This window comes from Hirundo rustica, chromosome W, assembly GCF_015227805.2.
Source record: "Hirundo rustica isolate bHirRus1 chromosome W, bHirRus1.pri.v3, whole genome shotgun sequence".
Taxonomy (NCBI): domain Eukaryota; kingdom Metazoa; phylum Chordata; class Aves; order Passeriformes; family Hirundinidae; genus Hirundo; species Hirundo rustica.
Window position 1 is genome coordinate 29,032,719 of NC_053487.1, and position 17,260 is coordinate 29,049,978.

The window sequence follows — 17,260 nt, forward strand, 5'->3', positions numbered from 1 at the left end:
TGATAGGTATTAGCAAATAATGATAAATAAAGAACATGTAACAATTAGTATAACAGATAGTGACAGCCCAGTGCGGAAGGAGTCGCCAGATGCCCGAGCAGCTGCACGGACCTTTGTTGGGCACTGAGAAAATTGTAAGATAAGAAACAATAAACAAAGCGCGCAACCTTGAAAAATCAGAACCTGAAGACTCCATCTTCTCACGCTGGTTTTTCTGAGTTTTTTAAAGCCTTTTGATTGTTCATAAAAATGGAGTCAGACCTTTTAGCTACTGTACAATATTAGGAGCAGTTTCTACCTTTTTCCCACATATGTAACATAAACAAATCCTTTGTTTTTCATTCTCTGTCCTTTGTTTGCATATTTCTAACCTGAAAACAATTGTAACTGACGGTTGGTTTAGCCACTTGGCTGAGGGGTGAAAAACCCAGAAGCCAATCTTCTGCTAGACCTACAAATGTATAAAAAGTAAGAAATAAACAGGCAGAGGGCTCTCCGCGTGGCTCTCTGCCTGGCTCTCCGCCTTGCTCTCAGCCTTGGCGCAGCCCTGAGCTCTCGGAGGAACTCTCTGCCCTGTGAAATTTCTCGTCTCTCATGTGATTGCTTTGAGTATCACAGTCACACCGTCTCTTTCTTGCGTTTGGCTCAGAGCTTTGCAGAAGGCAAAAAGACTCTAAAACCACCTGAATCTCGGAACAAAAAACCGAGAACTGGCATCCCTGGGTGGGCCCCTGGAAAGGGGCACTGAAAGGGTCACAGTGAACCTTCTGCAGTGAACATCGCAAGCTCTCAGAAGATAAAAAGCCAGACGGTCAGCTCCGGAGAAGATAAGAACATTTCTAGCCAGAGCAGCTCATCTCAGATTCGTCCCAGACCGACAGATCTCCAAGGGCCCTGGAATCTGTCACCCTGAAACCTGCTGGTCAGCAATCAGGACACCTCTGAGGTGAATTCGACAACAGCTGCACCCAAGCCTTTGTGCTTTGGTAAGAACAGTTGGATCTAGATCATGGGGGGAACCACTTCCCAGGAACGAATCTCTGTTTTAGCAGCCCTAAGGGGGGTGGTCTCAACACACGGTGTGGCTCTCAAGGAAAAAGAGCTTCAAGCACTGATGCTTTGGGTCCGTTGTAATTATCCTCATTGTGAGACCCGTGTCCTATTTGAGCCAGGGTTTTGGCAGGAAGCAAAGAGGGAGTTGTATAACAGAGCCACAAAAAAAGACAAGATAGCTGCTAAGCTGTTGTCCACAAGTAGAATTATGTTAGAAGCTATATCGGAGAATACCGATGGAAGTCCCAGAGTTGGGCAGCTGCCAAGTGGCAGGGGGGAGAAAAGTAGCGCTTTATCTGTCGGCCAGTCAAAGGGAGGGGACAGACAGCTACTTTCTCCAAGTTTAGTACCTCCTCCGGGAGATGGAAGAGGGGGGAGCTCTCAGCTCTCCCAGGGTTCGCCACAAAAAAGTTTGTCAAAAGCCCCCAAAGCCAATCAAATGCCAGTCCCAAGAAAGAAGAAACTCCTAATCCATCCTAGTGATTAGTAGGAGCTGGATATGCTTTATTTCAAAGCAGCTCCCGAGGGCACATCACACTTATCCCAAGAGGGGGGGGAGATGAGTCCAACACAGAGTCCACCTCAAAGTCCCTTCACCCCCCCACAGTCACCGCACAGCAGCACCCCACCGCTCCTTTCCCTTTCCGCGCAGGAACAGTGTGCGCGGCGGGGGGGGGCGCTGGGAGAACAGCAAGTCCCAATCGAGTCAGTAGTGGAGGGCGGGACTGCGGCGCATGCGTGCGAAGACGATCCTAACCTATCTTTCCGGGGTGCAGAACGCGGCCAAAGGCAGTCAAGAAGCGCATCGGGTCGAGAGGGGGCGGATTGCGAGGGAGAACAGTTCGCGGACGAGCAGCGTGAGTTTGTGAGCGACGAGACCGAGCCATTGGGGGAGGCAGGACCTGTATCAGCAGTTTGGCGCACACCAATGACGCAAACTACAAGAAGCGGCACAGTTCAAGATACCTCCGCATCGCGGGGCACAGGGGGAGGCCAGAACGGGAAACGCTGAGCAGGGTACTACAAACCCTAGAAACACCAGCGGCAGGTCCAGGCGCAGGCACGGAAAGGGTGGGATGAGGCCCAAAGCACGGTCCTGCTCTGGGCGGGGCAAGTTCTGATGATGAGGGAGAAAAGGTGGCCTCTGGGCATGAGTGGGGAGGGGACACTTTGCCAGGCGCCGCCAGGCCAGGACAGGCAGAGGCGGGGCAGGCGGAGGCGGAACAGACAGGGACGGGGCATGGCCAAGGCGGAGAGTTTCTCCAGAGTGCCTCCCCCATGCGGCAAACATCACGGAGCTCGACTCCGCCCACCAGCAGCTCACTGGTCACGGTACCACCTACACATGGCAATTCAAACACAGCTGCTGCATTTCTGCAGATGGGCACACGTCCAAAATCACATCAGGTTTTACAAATGCACCCAGAAATTGAAAGCCTTTTGAAAACTCGATGTACTCTGTCAGGAGCAGTGGAAGAAATATCAGATTCATATAGTACCGTGAGCCAGCAGATGCCAGCTGTCGACATGTCATCGTCACCTAGGGGCGGGACTGTAAAACCACAACAATCACAACGAGCATCAGGCACACCGAGTGGAGCACCTTCCAGCAGCAGGACAACCACGTTGCACCGCTTTTTTCCAGTTTCATATAAAAAATCAACTTCTTCAGAACAACAGTTCAAACAAAAGCCGAGAGAGCCTTTGTTGACGATAAAAGACAATGAAGCTGCACAAGAAGAACAAGACATGTCAATCACTGATGACGACATCATCCGCATCACTGCTTCAGAGGGCATTCCTATCCGGACAGCAAAAGCATTTGATTTTTCACGTCAAGCATCATCATTTTTGTTATCTAAGGACTTTATGAGGCAGTTTTTCTGGCAATTCAGTGAAGCAGCTTCAGAATTCCAACACGACCCAATGTCTTCTTTCTCTTGACTTTTTCTTCCAAAGAAAGGTGTTGCAGAGAAATTGTGTGATGCCTCGAAATCCCTAGTTCCTGTTCCTCAAGAAAAGGAAAAGGAAATGAAACAGGATGAAGTAAAGCCTCAAAAACAAGTAGATCCTGAAAAAGATGAAGCAGCAGCGAAGCTGCAAACACAGCAATCAATTCTGGTGTCAGACAAGACACAGATTCCTGGTGCACGGGTATTTTGTGCAACAGATTGGACTAAAATAAGAAAGAAAGCATTGAAAGGGGAGACACTTCAGATAGGTTCAAGAAGTGTGGCAATGCCAGTGACTTATGATGCACAGAATGCAAACCCAAGATGGGAGCGATTAGATCATGAAGTCATCAAAGATCTAATAAAAGCCATTCATGATAATGGATTGGGGTCTCCATACTTCAAACAACTTTTAAAAGGGACATTTAATATATATGATTTACCACCATTTGACCTCAAATCCCTTGCTTCAATGATCCTCACCAACTCGCAGTTCATCATCTGAGAAGCAAAATGGAAAAGAGCTCTTAATGAGCTCAGGGACAAATATCATGGGGGAGCAAATGCAGGCTTCACCGTTGCACAATTGGCCAGTGATCCACCACTTGACAATCCAGCTCGTCAAGCCAGACTTTTTCCTCGAGAAGTGTTGACAGACATCAAGAATGCAGCCAGAAAGGCAATAGTGCAAATTCCACCAACAGGAGTTACAGAAAGTAGTTATACATACATAAAGCAAAGTTCTTCAGAATCTTTCACCTCATTCATCAATCGTCTCACGCAAGCAGTGGACAGGCAAGTCAGTGATGAGGGGGTGAAACCACATTTGATTCGGTGTCTTGCATTTGCGAATGCCAATCCAGAATGCAAACGTCATCAGTGCGATGCCTGGCCAACCCTCTGTAGCAAAAATGATAGAAGCATGCAGCAAAGTGGGAACACCACAGCACGTCACAACTGTATTAAGAGATCAAGTAGAAAAGGCTGTCAAAGATGCATTCACAAATTTTCAACAAAGACAGTGCTACAAGTGTGGCAAACAAAAGCACTTCAAGAAAGGCTGTCCAAACCTTGCAGAGATTGCAAGCTCACTGGATGTTTGTCCAAGGTGTTGTATTCATGCTTGCTGTGCATGAGAACATTGTTGTAACACAGAAAATGTAAGTATGCTGTTTCTCACATCAAGGCGCATTCATCTCTCCTAGGATTTTTAGTAGAAGGTAATGCACATGCAGACAAATTGACCATGCCAATTTCAAGGACTTTACCAAACATTTTTGAACAGGCAAAATTGAGTCATGCATTCTTCCATCAGAATGCTCAAGCACTAATGGAAACTTTTCACATTTCCAAAAGTCAGGCAAAGGAAATCATTAGTGCTTGCCCAGATTGTCAGCTTGTACAGCCTCCTGCTTCCATGGGAGCAGTCAATCCAAGAGGATTGCACAGTTTGCAGTTATGGCAAACTGATGTCACAAAATATCCATCTTTTGGGAAACTCAAAAATGTTCATGTTTCAGTTGACACATTTTCAGGTGCAGTCTTCACATCATTGCACACAGGTGAGACAGCACAACATGCTTGTCAACATTTCTTGCAGGCATTTGCATCATTGGGCATGCCGCAAGAAATCAAAACAGATAATGGACCAACATACATAGGGAAAGTGCTTGACAAATTCCTGAAGAGGTGGGGTGTCCATCATACCTTTGGTATCCCACACTCTCCAACAGGTCAAGAATCATTGAAAGAACCCATCACACATTAAAATCTCTTTTAGACAGACAAAAAAGAGGAGAAGCAGATGCAACACCATACATGCACTTGAATAAAGCCTTGTATGTGTTGAATTTTCTAAATGGCTCTTTTGCAGAGCCAACTCCACCAATTGTTAGACACTTTTCAAACAGCACAAGAGCGAAGCTGAAATAAAATCCTTTGGTTTTGGTCAGAAACCCAGAAACAGGACAGATTGAAGGGCCATTCAAATTAATAACTTGGGGCAAAGGATATGCTTGTGTCTCCACAGCAGTCAAACCGAAGTGGCTGGCGGCGAGGCACGTGAAACCGTACCGAGTCCAGACGCAAGCAGACGCGGACCCCAAGACTGGAAAGAGAAAAGTGAGCACGCAGATGTGAGCCGGTGTCAAGACAGCAGACATCCCTTCTTTCTACGTGCAAAAGAGACTTGGGGACTTGAGTTTTCTTTAGGGTTTGGGTTTTCTTTAAAACTTGGGTACTGTTGCATTTTTAAGGATTCCTATGGGAAAAAGGCCATTGAACATAAAAGAACTATACTTGTGCCTCATTCTCTCCTTAGTTGCCTTGAGCAATGCGGCAGTTTTGCCCGTGGCCCAACCAAAAAAGAATGTTTAGGAAACTCTAGCCAATGCATCAGGTTTAGATACCATCTGCTTGACACACTCAAAGCCAGGGAAACCCTTTTCAACATGTTTAGTGGGGTTGCCAGTGAGCAAATGGCCAATTCCAGAGAACATCCCTCCAACAATTTCAAAGTCCATTGTAAATCCAGTGGACAAATAGGATGTTTAGACGAAGTTCCTTCCTGTGGCTCCTTTTGAACTTCAGGAACTGGAAATTCTTAGATCAGTCCAAATGCAATTTTATGTGAAATTCAGCCTTTCTGGAGTGGAACAAAACAAAACAATAGATGTCACTCCAAACCTCAACTTTTACAGAAATTCATCATCTTGGTGTAATTACACCAAGATGCTGGACAAGCCATCCAACCATGTTCCAGCGCAATTGCCGAGAGGAATCTTTTTCATCTGTGGGGACATAATTTGGCTCGCAATCCCCGCAAATGTCACAGGTGGTCCTTGCAGCATTGGGATGCTTTCATTGCTAACACCCAACATGACATTGATGAGAGAACAAAAATATAGAGGGAAAAGATCTGTCCAAATGTATGATCCAAATTGTGATGACAATGTTCACACGTGGGACAAGGCTCAGAGAATTGCGGGTGCACTTTTTTCACCACAAGCAGCATCAGGAGTAGCCTTGACACAATTGGATCGGGTGGGTTGTTGGCTGAGCAAACATGCCCAAGCCACCTCTCTTGCACTGAGTGACATGTTGTTAGATGTTGACAGTGTAAGACGAGCGAGTCTCCAAAACAGAGCAGCAATAGATTATCTATTGCTGACACACAGGCATGGGTGTGAGAAATTTAAGGGAATGTGCTGCATGAATTTGTCAGATCATTCCAAATCCATTCATGAGAACATCAAGCAATTGCAAGAGAATGTAAACAAACTTAGAGAAGTAACTGGGTCATAGATAGATAGTGCGTTCAATTTGTTTGACCTTTCACCATTGTAGAAAGGAATTTTAAAAACATTTGTATACATTTTAGTAAGGCTTGTAATTCTTCTCATAATCTTGCCGTGTTTGCTTTGATGCATACGGCAGGCCATGGATCGGGTTGCCAAAGAGGTGTTTTTAGTTCAAACAGGAGGGGGAGATGTTGGAGTCCAGGGCATTCCTTTGGCTGCCCTGGAGGGTCAGAGACCTGGACAGGGAGTTCTAGGACCCTAGAACAAAGCCCAGAGGGACATTAGCTTTGATCCCAGTCCATGGGAAAGGCTTCCTGCACTGCGGGAAGGATTGCAAGCTACAAGAGTGTGAAAGATAGTAGTTTAGCTTATCACAGGGTGAAAAAACAGTAGGTTTGGGTTTTTAGTATGGAAGTGAATGGGAGCAAGATGGAGGATTTGGGGCGTTGTCTCCTGCTTCTTCTTTCTTCTTCCCTCACTCCATTTTCTGCAGTGACGGTGGCACAAAGTAGTTTAAAGAGATTGGGTCAAAGTAGAGATGACCTTTTTAGTATAAGTGATAGGTATTGGCAAATAATGATAAATAAAGAATACGTAGCAATTAGTATAAAAGATAGCAACAGGCCAATGCGGGAGGAGTCGCCAAATACCCGAGCAACTGCACAGACCTTTGTTGGGCACTGAGAAAATTGTAAGATAAGAAACAATAAACAAAGCACGCAACCTTAAAAAATCAGAACCTGAAGACTCCATCTCTTTCTTGTGTTTGGCTCAGAGCTTTGCAGAAGGCAAAAAGACTCTAAAACCACCTGAATCTCAGAACAAAAAACCGAGAGTGTCCCTGGTGAGGGTCCTTGTTACAATTTGTCTCTGTTCCCAAACCTGTAGCCCTACCAAAACTGACAGTGTTGATATCCAAAATCTGAGGTTTTCTGCTTGTAATGGTTTTAATTCAATAACCGGGTGGAAACACCAATTAATAGAGATTAGGAGAAAAGCAAAGCAGGCTCAAGCTTAAAAATGAATAAATAGTTTTATTAACACTCACTAAAAGAATGAAAAAAGAAAGTTGGGGAAAAAAACTAAAACAAAACAGAATGAAACTCCAAAAACACTCTTCCTTCCCTGTACAAACTGTTAACTTTCCTACAAAACAACATAGAGAGACAAAACCTGTGATTTTCAGCCAGTTTCACCATTTGAAAATAGTCTTTCATCAATTCTTTAGGAGAAGAGTCTCTTAGAGTCATGGATCCCACTGACAACCTAAAACAGTTCTCTTGTAGGTTTAACTGTCACAAAAACAGCTGCCCAGAGAAACCTGCTTTCATGACCCCTCCCATTAGCAGTTTCCCAAGCTGCTTATGGGTCATGGGTCTTAGACATTTGCATACTGGGGTGTCACCTTTTAAAGATGAATAACTCCAAAGGCAAAGGATTCTCCATCTCGAGGAACAGAGATATCGTCTCACTTCTCCACTGGCACAGAGGGCTTCGCATCTCTATCTCTGTTCAAGCATCTTATGGGATTAATATCACTTAGTCCATCACAAACACCTTTGCTCAAATCCACACACAAATCTAAGCAATCATCTCCCCAAATGCATATCTTTCCCATGATTTAAAGGGATAATCTAACTATAGGGTTCATTTCCATGGTTCAATAAGAATGGAACAACAAACTCCTCAACCCCCTGTCCCAACAGTCCTTTCACTCTTGCTCCACTGACTTCATGCTGTTTCTTCTCTATGTTCACTGTGTCGCTTTCTTTTCTCTCTCAGGGAAGGGTTAGGTTTTGGAAGCTTCATTTTGCCAGGAAAGGATTAAATCTCCCCAGAGTCTTTTTCTCTCTCGCTGCAGCTCATGGTGTTAATATTTTCAAGGCTGCGCTGGTGAGGGGGGGGAAAGAACTCACACAGAAAAATCAGAGATCAGAGCACCCAGGCAGTCCGGAATCAAAAAAAAATAGGCAGGATCATAAATGCCTTTTTGGCCCACCCCTCAGTGTAAATCGGGGCAGCCTCGGCCTAAACGGAGCCCATAGCTCTTATCAGGGGCCCAGTGCAGAGATCCCTCCCTGCTCCGGGGAAATTTGGAGAAAGTAGTTGTTGTAAAGCAGCAACCTCTCCTTCCCCCCCACCTAGGAGCCGATGGAATCCAGCTAGGCCTCGGGTCAGCTGCCCCCCAAAGGGGCGGCAGGGGGGGAGCAGCAGGCCCAACTTGATGTTACCTGTCTCTCTGGCCAAAGGGAAAAGGGGCTGACCTGCAGGAAATCACAGGTTTTTATATGGGTACTTCCCAAAGTCGCATTTGACATTCTCAGTGGTTGAAACAGATGCCAATAACCCAACTAACCTTCTGATAGGTCCCTGTCCTTTCTAAAGCAATTCCCCGGTCCTGACCTGGAAAATCATTCCATATTCCTCTATGACTAAAAAACTAAACTGTGCCAACCCATGACACTGCTCATAGTCTATAAGCTAGTGTTGATTACTGGGTTGAGTTCATTTGATGAAATCCTTCCCTGTGTGGTGAGGCCTCGGCACAGGGTGCCCAGAGAAGCTGTGGCTGCCCCATCCCTGGAAGTTTCCAAGGCCAGGTTGGACAGGGCTTGGAGCAAGCTGGGATAGTGGAAGGTGTCCCTGCCCATGGCAGGGGGTGGAACTGGGTGATCTTTAGCATCCCTTTCTAACCCAAACCACCCTGTAATTCTGTGATGTTACAGTGAGGAGGAAAATACCCTGGAAAACGGGGCTGACAGACCTGCCCCTGCTGGGAAGCCCTGGATTGAGGGGGCTTCTGGGGCTGCAGAGAGGAGCCCTGGCAGTGCCAAGTGCAGCATAGGGGAACAGGGGCATCCCAGACTGGTTGGGTGTGTCGGCATTTTGGGTTAAATCCTGACCCCATTGCTGAGATGGGCTGAACCTCCAGAGCTGCTGCGCTGAAACAACACTGTCTTGAAGGACTTGTTACTGAAGTGGCTCTGATTTGTGGCTCACCAAGGAGCAGAGGGTTTAGTTTAATTTCTCTCCAAAGGTCCCAAAAGGCAGTGCAGTCCTAACTCCCTTTTCTTAGCTTATTTTTAAGTGCTTTTTTCTGGTGAAGTTTCCTTAAGTAGAAGACATACATCAGTGTAACCCTCTCCTGCAGGACACACTGGCAAAATTAATGCTAATATGGATACCCCACTCCCTTCTTTTTTCTTCAGCTCTTTGGGTCACCCTGACCTGTTCTGCCTGGTCTATTTTACATTTGGTTTGGATGTCAGTGTAAAGGCAATTGTTACAAACAGGCGAGATTGTGGTTGCCCACAGTAACCTCTCCCACAGTGGAGGCAGAGCATTTGAAATCACTCCCAAACTCCAACCAGCTGTTTTTAACTGGTGGTTAATTACAGTCACTGATGGGGTACATCCCGGCAGTCCTGCAGCTCTCCTGGGGGAGGAGACACACTGAATGCCTTCTGCAGGCTCTGTTCTGGAACAGGATGGCAATGTGTTGAAGCACTTCACTATTGATTGAGATCACAGTGACCTGCAAGTTGGTATCCACTAACCAGGATCTTCTCTCCGTAGAGAGGGAAAAGAAAAAAAACAACAAAAAAGAGCAAAAAAAAAAAACCAACACAAAAACCCTGGTGATAATGCTGTTTTAGTGTGTTGGGTCCTGCTGATGTGCTGGCTTGTGCCCACCATCCCACTGTGCCTGTGCCTGCTGCTGGGGAAGATGCTGCAGGGATCCTGCCAGCCCTGAGCCCGGGGAGCATGTGAGGTGCCAGGGGCTGTTCCTGTGGGGAACTCCAAGCTCCCGTGCCCACAGCCAGAGCTGGCAGCCACCCGAGCTACAACCATGTGGGTCCTGACTGGAGCAAAAACTCAAAACACATGTAATTCCTTTCATTTTGTTTATGGTAGGCCTAGAAATCTGTAGTAACAGCCAAAAGCTTGTGAAAGCCCAGTCTTGAGGTATAGCTGTGTTTAGTCCTAATTCAGGTTCAGCTGCTGGGGCAGAGCAGAGCTCATGTCTCACCAATACAGTGGGTACTGATGTGAGCAATTCCAGCCAGGGGGAATCTGACACAATTTTTGCAGTGCCATTGCAGTAGTTACAATCAGTGTTATGTTGGATGTACCTGATTTTTCATATTGTCTGACCTTGACTTACAGCAATTGTATCTTTATTACAACTTGGTTTGCTTGATTAAAAACCCTAATTTTATTGATTTTCTGTCCCCACTGTGGGTATTTGTCACCTGTGACTCAATAACTCTTTTGCCTCCTACACAGCCACCCAAGTGACATTCCTTACCTCCTTGCTCCAAGGTGAGTTGTCAAATCTTTAGTGTCCTCATGGCTTCTGCAGTTTGCCAACACCTATCAGCCCTTGTCTGCTGATCTCAGTCCATCTGTTCAATGATCATCCTTTGCGTCTGATTCTGTCCCTGCACCGGGCAGGAGCTGACCTCCGGCTAGCTCTGGTCAGCACAGCCACAGAAGGTCCCAGTTCGTTTCGGCTTCTCAGCAGCAGCTGGACCCAATAGTGTCGTGACAGCAACGGCAGCAGAAGAAAAGATTGGCTCTCAGCTTTGCAGGTTAAAGATGTTTATTCAGGCCGGGCTGCGGGAAGTCCGCAGCCGGTCCAAACCTCAGGCCACGGGGGCCAGTGAGCGAGAGAGCTGAAGAGCAGAGAGAGTGAGAATCTCCCTCCTCCACCTTATAACTGGGGGAGGGGTTCTGGGGGGGGGTTACAACAAGACAACAAATCAGGGGTTCCGGGGGGTAACAAGGTGTGCCCACCCCCAAGCCTCTGACCAACCACCTCCAGAGGAAAAGAATTCCCCCCAGGCTACCTATCACCTGAAGCCCTCTCCCTGAGATTTTGCAACCTGGGAGGGCTCCCCAAAGTGATAGACAGGCTGCCCCCGAGAGAGGGGGGGCAGAGGGGATGGTCCAAGTCAGGTGAGGGGTGGGAGGACTGACACAAAACACCTTATTATACAGAACACACAAAAGGGTTACAGAACCGGGATACAATGAAATGAACCATAACATAAACTTCTTATAAAAAACCTAACAAAACCCTCCTTGCACCGCCACAATCCTTAATGTTCATCCCTTTTTTCCCATCCGTACACTGCCATATGGGCTGGTTGAGTAAAAATGGTTAAGTCTGGTTTTAAGGTGAATGTAGCAATGAGCCACCCTTGTAAGAAATACCTGTCTGATGTTGTTTCAACACTTATAATTGCCTTTGAGATGTGTCACTAGGGGGTTTGCAATCATTCAGCAATACTATCTACAATTATATCCTTCAAGTTCTTTCCATTCATGTGGACCTATCTGACTCAGATCTCTTAAATGTGTCTGCTACAAGCAGTAATGTTATTATTATCAACTGAAATTGTTGAGCCAGACAAGAATGATAGCTTGACAGGTTCAGGTTTTGACAAGCCTTGTGTAAGGTTAATAAAAACTGTAAAGGGCAGCAGGATATAAATATTGTTCAGCTCCTCAGTGTCCCGCTGGCAGCTGAGCTTGACGTGTGCTGCCGGGGGCTGCAGGATCTCTCCATCGTAGCCAGTGCTCGAGCAGCTTCTTCCAGGTCTTCATAACTTCCCTGAGTCCTGGCATCATGAAAATTGGTGCTGGAACCCAGAGTGCTCCTTTCTTAGAGCTTTAGAAGTGCCTGTAAAGGAGATGCTTAAAATGTGCATCACTTTGGCCATCGCTGAGTGTGTTCCCTGGGGTTCTTGCACTGGTGAATATTTTATTGTGATATGTAATTATGTCCTTTAAGCTTTTTTCCAAATCCATCCAGTACTTCCCCAGAGACCCCCAGGTCAGCTTTCAGGGCTTGGGGCAGTGCTGTGCTGCAGCTGTACCTTGAGGCTCCCTAGGCCTCTTGTCCCTCCTGACAGCCAAGCAGGATGTAATGGTTTTAATTTAATAAAACCGGGCGGGAACACTAATTAATGTAGGGGTTTTAGTATTAATTTTCTTTTTGTGGGAGGGAGAGATTAGGAGAAAAAAAAATAAAGCAGACTTAAGCTTAAATAAAATGAACAAAAATAGTTTTATTAACATATATTAAAAGAATGAGGAAAAAAAAGTTGAGAAACAAGAAAAACTTAAGCTAAACTAGAATGACACTTTAAAACACGCTTCTCTCCTCTTACAAACTATTAACTTTCTTACTGAACAACATAGAAAGACACAACTTAGGATTTTCAGTCAGTTTCACTACTTAGACATAACTACTCATTACTCTAGGAGAAGAGTCCTTCTAAGATCTTTTTATGAAGACGTTTGCTACAAGACAAAATAGTCCAGTGCTCTCAATGTCACACATTCTGCTGCCTCCCGGAGTTTTCGCAGACTGTGATGTTCTATCAGCAGAACTTCTCAGTGTATCTGGGGTACTATTTACAAATACTTCTGATCTAAAGTTATCTTTGTCTCAAAAGGCTGAGACCTCCTTTTGACCCAGGAGCGGGGGTTTCAAAGTTCCCAAATAAATCTCCATTACATCAGTCCTTAATTTTGATTAGAATAGCATTCTACCCAAATAATACTAAGATGCTGCAAAGAACAGTTCATTTCTTCATAATTTACCTTAGAAAAGTCCGGTTAAAAATGTTCACTTCTTCAATCCTATTCCAATATTATTAGTTCTTTCACTTCTAATCTGACTTCATTTAGTGTCTGTTCTAGTATTCTTTGTTTTCTTTCTTCTTTCTTTTAGGGAAGAATTGTGCTTTAAAAGTTTCATGTTGCTAGTAAAGGGTTAAATCCGCTTGGGCTTGCAAAAAGCTACATGCAAGCGCCGAGGCTGCAGGAACTGAAGAAAATACAAGGCTGTGCTGATGGAAGAAGCTGGTAGATGTCCTTTTTTCCACCCCTCGGTCTCATCTAGGGTGGGTCAGCTCAGAGTTGTTATGAAGCTGCAGGCTTTCTTTCTTTGCTGCTAGCAGCGATTAAGCTGAGCCACGTTTTGGCCCTTTCTGCTGCAGTCTGAGCACATGGTCAGCATTGTCGAACTGCAGCCGCTCCTCTTCCCTGCTGGCAAGCAGGGGAAAGGGCTCAGCTGGCCCAGGCCTTCCCTGTGCAGGCAGCGGCCCTCAGAAGCCCAGCTAGGCCTGGCCTGGATGCCCAGAGAGGCAGCAGGGCCCAACCTGGGCCCGGCCCAGCCCGGCCCAACCGTGATGTTACCTCATGGCAGATCCCCGAAGCGAGAGCGCGACTGATCTCCAGCAGTTAGTTTTAAATGTCCCCTCCAAAGTCGCATCGATATTTCTTATTGGTTAACCTAGCTGCCAATATCCTGGCTAGCTTTTTGATAGGTCCCTGTTCTCCCCAAACTACTCCATGGTTAGGGCAGGGAAAAAAAAAAAAAAATCTCACATTTTTCTATAACTAGAAAACAAAATTGTGCCAACCCATGATACAGGAACATCCCAATGTTGGTCACATGTCCTAAGGTTCCTCCCACCTTGTTTTGAAGAAGTGCAATGTAGACTTCTTCCCAGCCTAGCTCATCCTAGAGTAAAAACATTACAGATGTCTTTAATTCCAATTGTTAAATTTTTGTTTATATTACCTGCTGAGTAGGAGCCACCACCACAAAGGGGTTTGGCACAGGTGACTGAATAGAAGGCAGTCTTTCCCTCTGAAGGTTTTCTTCACCTGGTAATGTCAGTATTTCAGTGGCCTGTGGGACAGCTGCTCCTGGAATGCACAAACCCAAGGCCCATCTGATAGTGCAGTTATCACCCACTGTTGCAGAGGAGTCTGGTTTGTGGCTGCAGTCTCAGAGCCAGCGCAGTAGGTACTTGCTGTCTACTCACTTCAGTCGGGATCTTTTCATACTAGATAATTAAATATTAAGGGAAAAGACCCAAACATTTAAACCAAACCATGTGTGTGTTTTGTACCTGTGGGTTTGGCTTCACTCACACACATGACCTGGGGCACTGGTTATTTCTAAATCCAAACTCTGTCACAGGCTGCCCAAGGCAGTGGTGGAGTCAACATCCCTGGGGGGATTTAACAGATGTGTGGATGTGGCACTTGGGGATATGGCAGTGCTGTGACTTTGGAGGCAAGGGAGAAGAGGCCATATCAAATGAGTGGCTGATTGCCAGAGGCCATCATGCTGTGCTGCAGCAGTTTTCCTCTCACTCTCCTCTATTTTTATTAATCCCTTTTTACAGCAGATCATCCAGAGTACAATGCTTAAAGATCAATGTTTGGAGTTAATTTACAGAGCTGCACTTTGATTTGACATTTTTATGTTTTGCTGCTTATTTTTCTAATTACAGCTGAAAGGAAATTTGAGATAAGTATCATAATGAAGGAGCCAAAACCCCAAGGACAACTGGTTTGATGTTGTATTCCCTGCTGAAGGAAGCCATGGTCTTTTGTTCTCTAGTTGGGGTTTGGATTTGGTGAGGAGTGGCAGTAGCAGGCCACCTGTGCTGAGCAATGTCATGCTGGTATTAATGAGGGGAACATGGACTCTGCAAGACCACTGGCATCACACCTCTGGAGTGCTGGTGTGTCTTGCAGGCAGACCAGCAGCTGTGGTTAAGAGCCAGGTGTGTGGGGAAAACACCTTTTCATGTTGGGCACAGGCACAGTCATAGTCACCGGCTGCTGTGGTCCCCCCACAGCCTGCCTGCACTGCTGATGGGGCTTATGAGGCTGCACAGCAGAGTGAGGCCACACAGCTTGGGTCTGCTCCCCCTCGTTGGGGTGGCTGGCAGACTCCAGGGAAACAGCCCCGGAACCACCTGCTGGCTTCTGAAATGTGTTTTCTGTAATACATGTGCAGCGTGTTTGGGAGAGCCTGGCTGTGGGGCAGCAGGCATTGCAGGGAGAAGGCTTTTATCTCAGCTGCATCCCACTTCTACTCTGGTCTGGGATGGAACAATCCCACTTGGGCATCCAAGTGCAATATTTTTTCTCCCTGGAACGTGACTGTGTACTGAGTTTATTATCTTGTGTTGCTTCTCTTTTTGATTGCATATGAGCAGTTGTTTGAGTCAAAACCTCTTCTCTCTCTTCCCTGGATCTTCCTCTCTGTTTCTAAGTGGAAGTTAGAGACCAGTCATGGCTGAGGATGTAAACAATGTTGGTTCTTTTCCATGTCAGATTAACAATGAAATGGATTTTGTCATGCAGTGTGTTCTCCTCTCATCCTTAGGGAAGAACTGCAATGCCAGGGCACTCCTTGGGCAGTGCCCACTGAGGGAGGAGTTGCTGCTGGTCATCACTTTTCCTTTCCTCGTAACTATAAATGATGGAGCCAAGAAGCCCTGACTTTTTTTTTTTTTTTTTTTTTTTAATATATTTTTAAGTATCATACTAAACTGTATCTTTCCCACAGCCTGCAAGCTGAAGAAACTGGGTAACCTGAAGGCACAGGACAACATGGAGGGAGCCAGCTCATCCAGCTCCATGGAGGAGCAGGCTCCCAAGCTGGTGATGACACACATTGATGGCTATGAGTGCCAGCCCATCTTCCTCAACGTCCTGGAGGCCATCGAGCCTGGTGTGGTGTGTGCTGGCCACGACAACAGCCAGCCTGACTCCTTCTCCAACCTGCTGACCAGCCTGAATGAGCTTGGGGAGCAGCAGCTGGTCTATGTGGTCAAATGGGCAAAGGCCCTTCCAAGTGAGAAGGAAAGCAAACAAATCCCCTCCCAGTTCCAAAGCTCATCTGCACTGCTAGGGGCAGGTGCAAAGGGGGTGGTTTGCAGCCTGTGTCCCATCACACAGCTCCTGGGAGACCATCTCCATGGGCAGTGTGTGTCCCTTGCCTGGGAAGCAGCCTGTAGCAGCATGGGACGTGTCTCTAGAGGGGCTGACAATGGGAGAGGGAACTGAGGGATGATGGGGTGATGGAATGTGTTGGAACTTTTACTCTGGGTTCAGATAGACCCTGAGCAGTGATACTGTGTGGGCACAGGGCACTTCCCCCCATGGCAGGGCTGCAGTTGGTCTGGGCTCAGCATCCCACTCTTCTCCCCCTCTCTCCTTGGAGGTTTTGCTCCACTTCCAGGCTGTGTCTGCCAGCCCTGCAGAACTGCCCTCTAGACAAGGATTAGCCCTGTCTCAGGACCCACCTGAAGTGATGAAAAGGGTAAATTGCAACATGGCAGAAGAGCAATGTAGAATCCCAAAGGGCTCTTCCTGGCAGTCACTCAGGTTGCCCATGTGATAGCCTCGTGGGATATATTTATGCCTTCAGAGAGGTGTCACGATCCGCTCGTACAAGCGGGGGTCGTGATGGTTCGTTTACTGATCTCAGAGTGCAAAACACAACACAGAAGGGATTTCAGCATTAAAACAAATGCACCTTTTATTGATTGACCATAGCAAATGCGATAGAGGGATTAAGAGTGAGAGAAAGAGATAGAGAAAGAGAGAGAGGAAAGGGGGGATGTTGAGGTTTAAGTCTCCTGTAGAATTTTTTCCCCCTCCCAAGTTGCTAGGAGACTAAGTGCTGAGTGCTTAACCTGGACAAAAGAACTGATAACTTAGTTTTGGGGGAGGGAAAAAAGCTCCCGGAGAGAGCTGAGGGTGGGGGGATCTCGCGGCTCTTTTTTCTTCTTCCGGGGGGAGCACCGATCGGGCCACGGCTGGCTGCTGGAGTCCACGGTTAACGAAGGAGTCTGGTCCTGGGAATTCTATCATCTGTTGGAGTGCCCAGGAATTCGGAGTTTCTTCGCTGTCCTGCTGGATTTTGGGTGAGACCGGGTCCCGCCGCTGCGGCTTCTCCGGCACTGCCACCTCTGCCTGCCGAGGACACCCCCTGCCTGCGGAGGACAGTCCGCCGCGCCCGGCTTCCAGCCATCAGCGCCAGAGCTTCCACCGTTTGCCCTCGGGGTTCTTGGTTCTGTTCTACTATTGTTATAATTGCTGTTGTTTTTTTGTCTGTCCTGTTATATTTACTAG

The 17,260-nt window shown here is 46.7% G+C and overlaps 1 protein-coding gene across 1 annotated transcript in view; it reads left to right on the forward strand.

Annotated features, from left to right (window-relative positions):
* Positions 1-17,260, forward strand: part of AR (androgen receptor) — a 60,351-nt gene that overhangs the window by 21,084 nt on the left and 22,007 nt on the right. Inside the window, exon 4 of the mRNA XM_040088851.1 lies at positions 15,690-15,967. Within this exon, the coding sequence (XP_039944785.1) occupies positions 15,690-15,967 (278 nt within the window). The remainder of the gene's footprint in view (positions 1-15,689; positions 15,968-17,260) is intronic.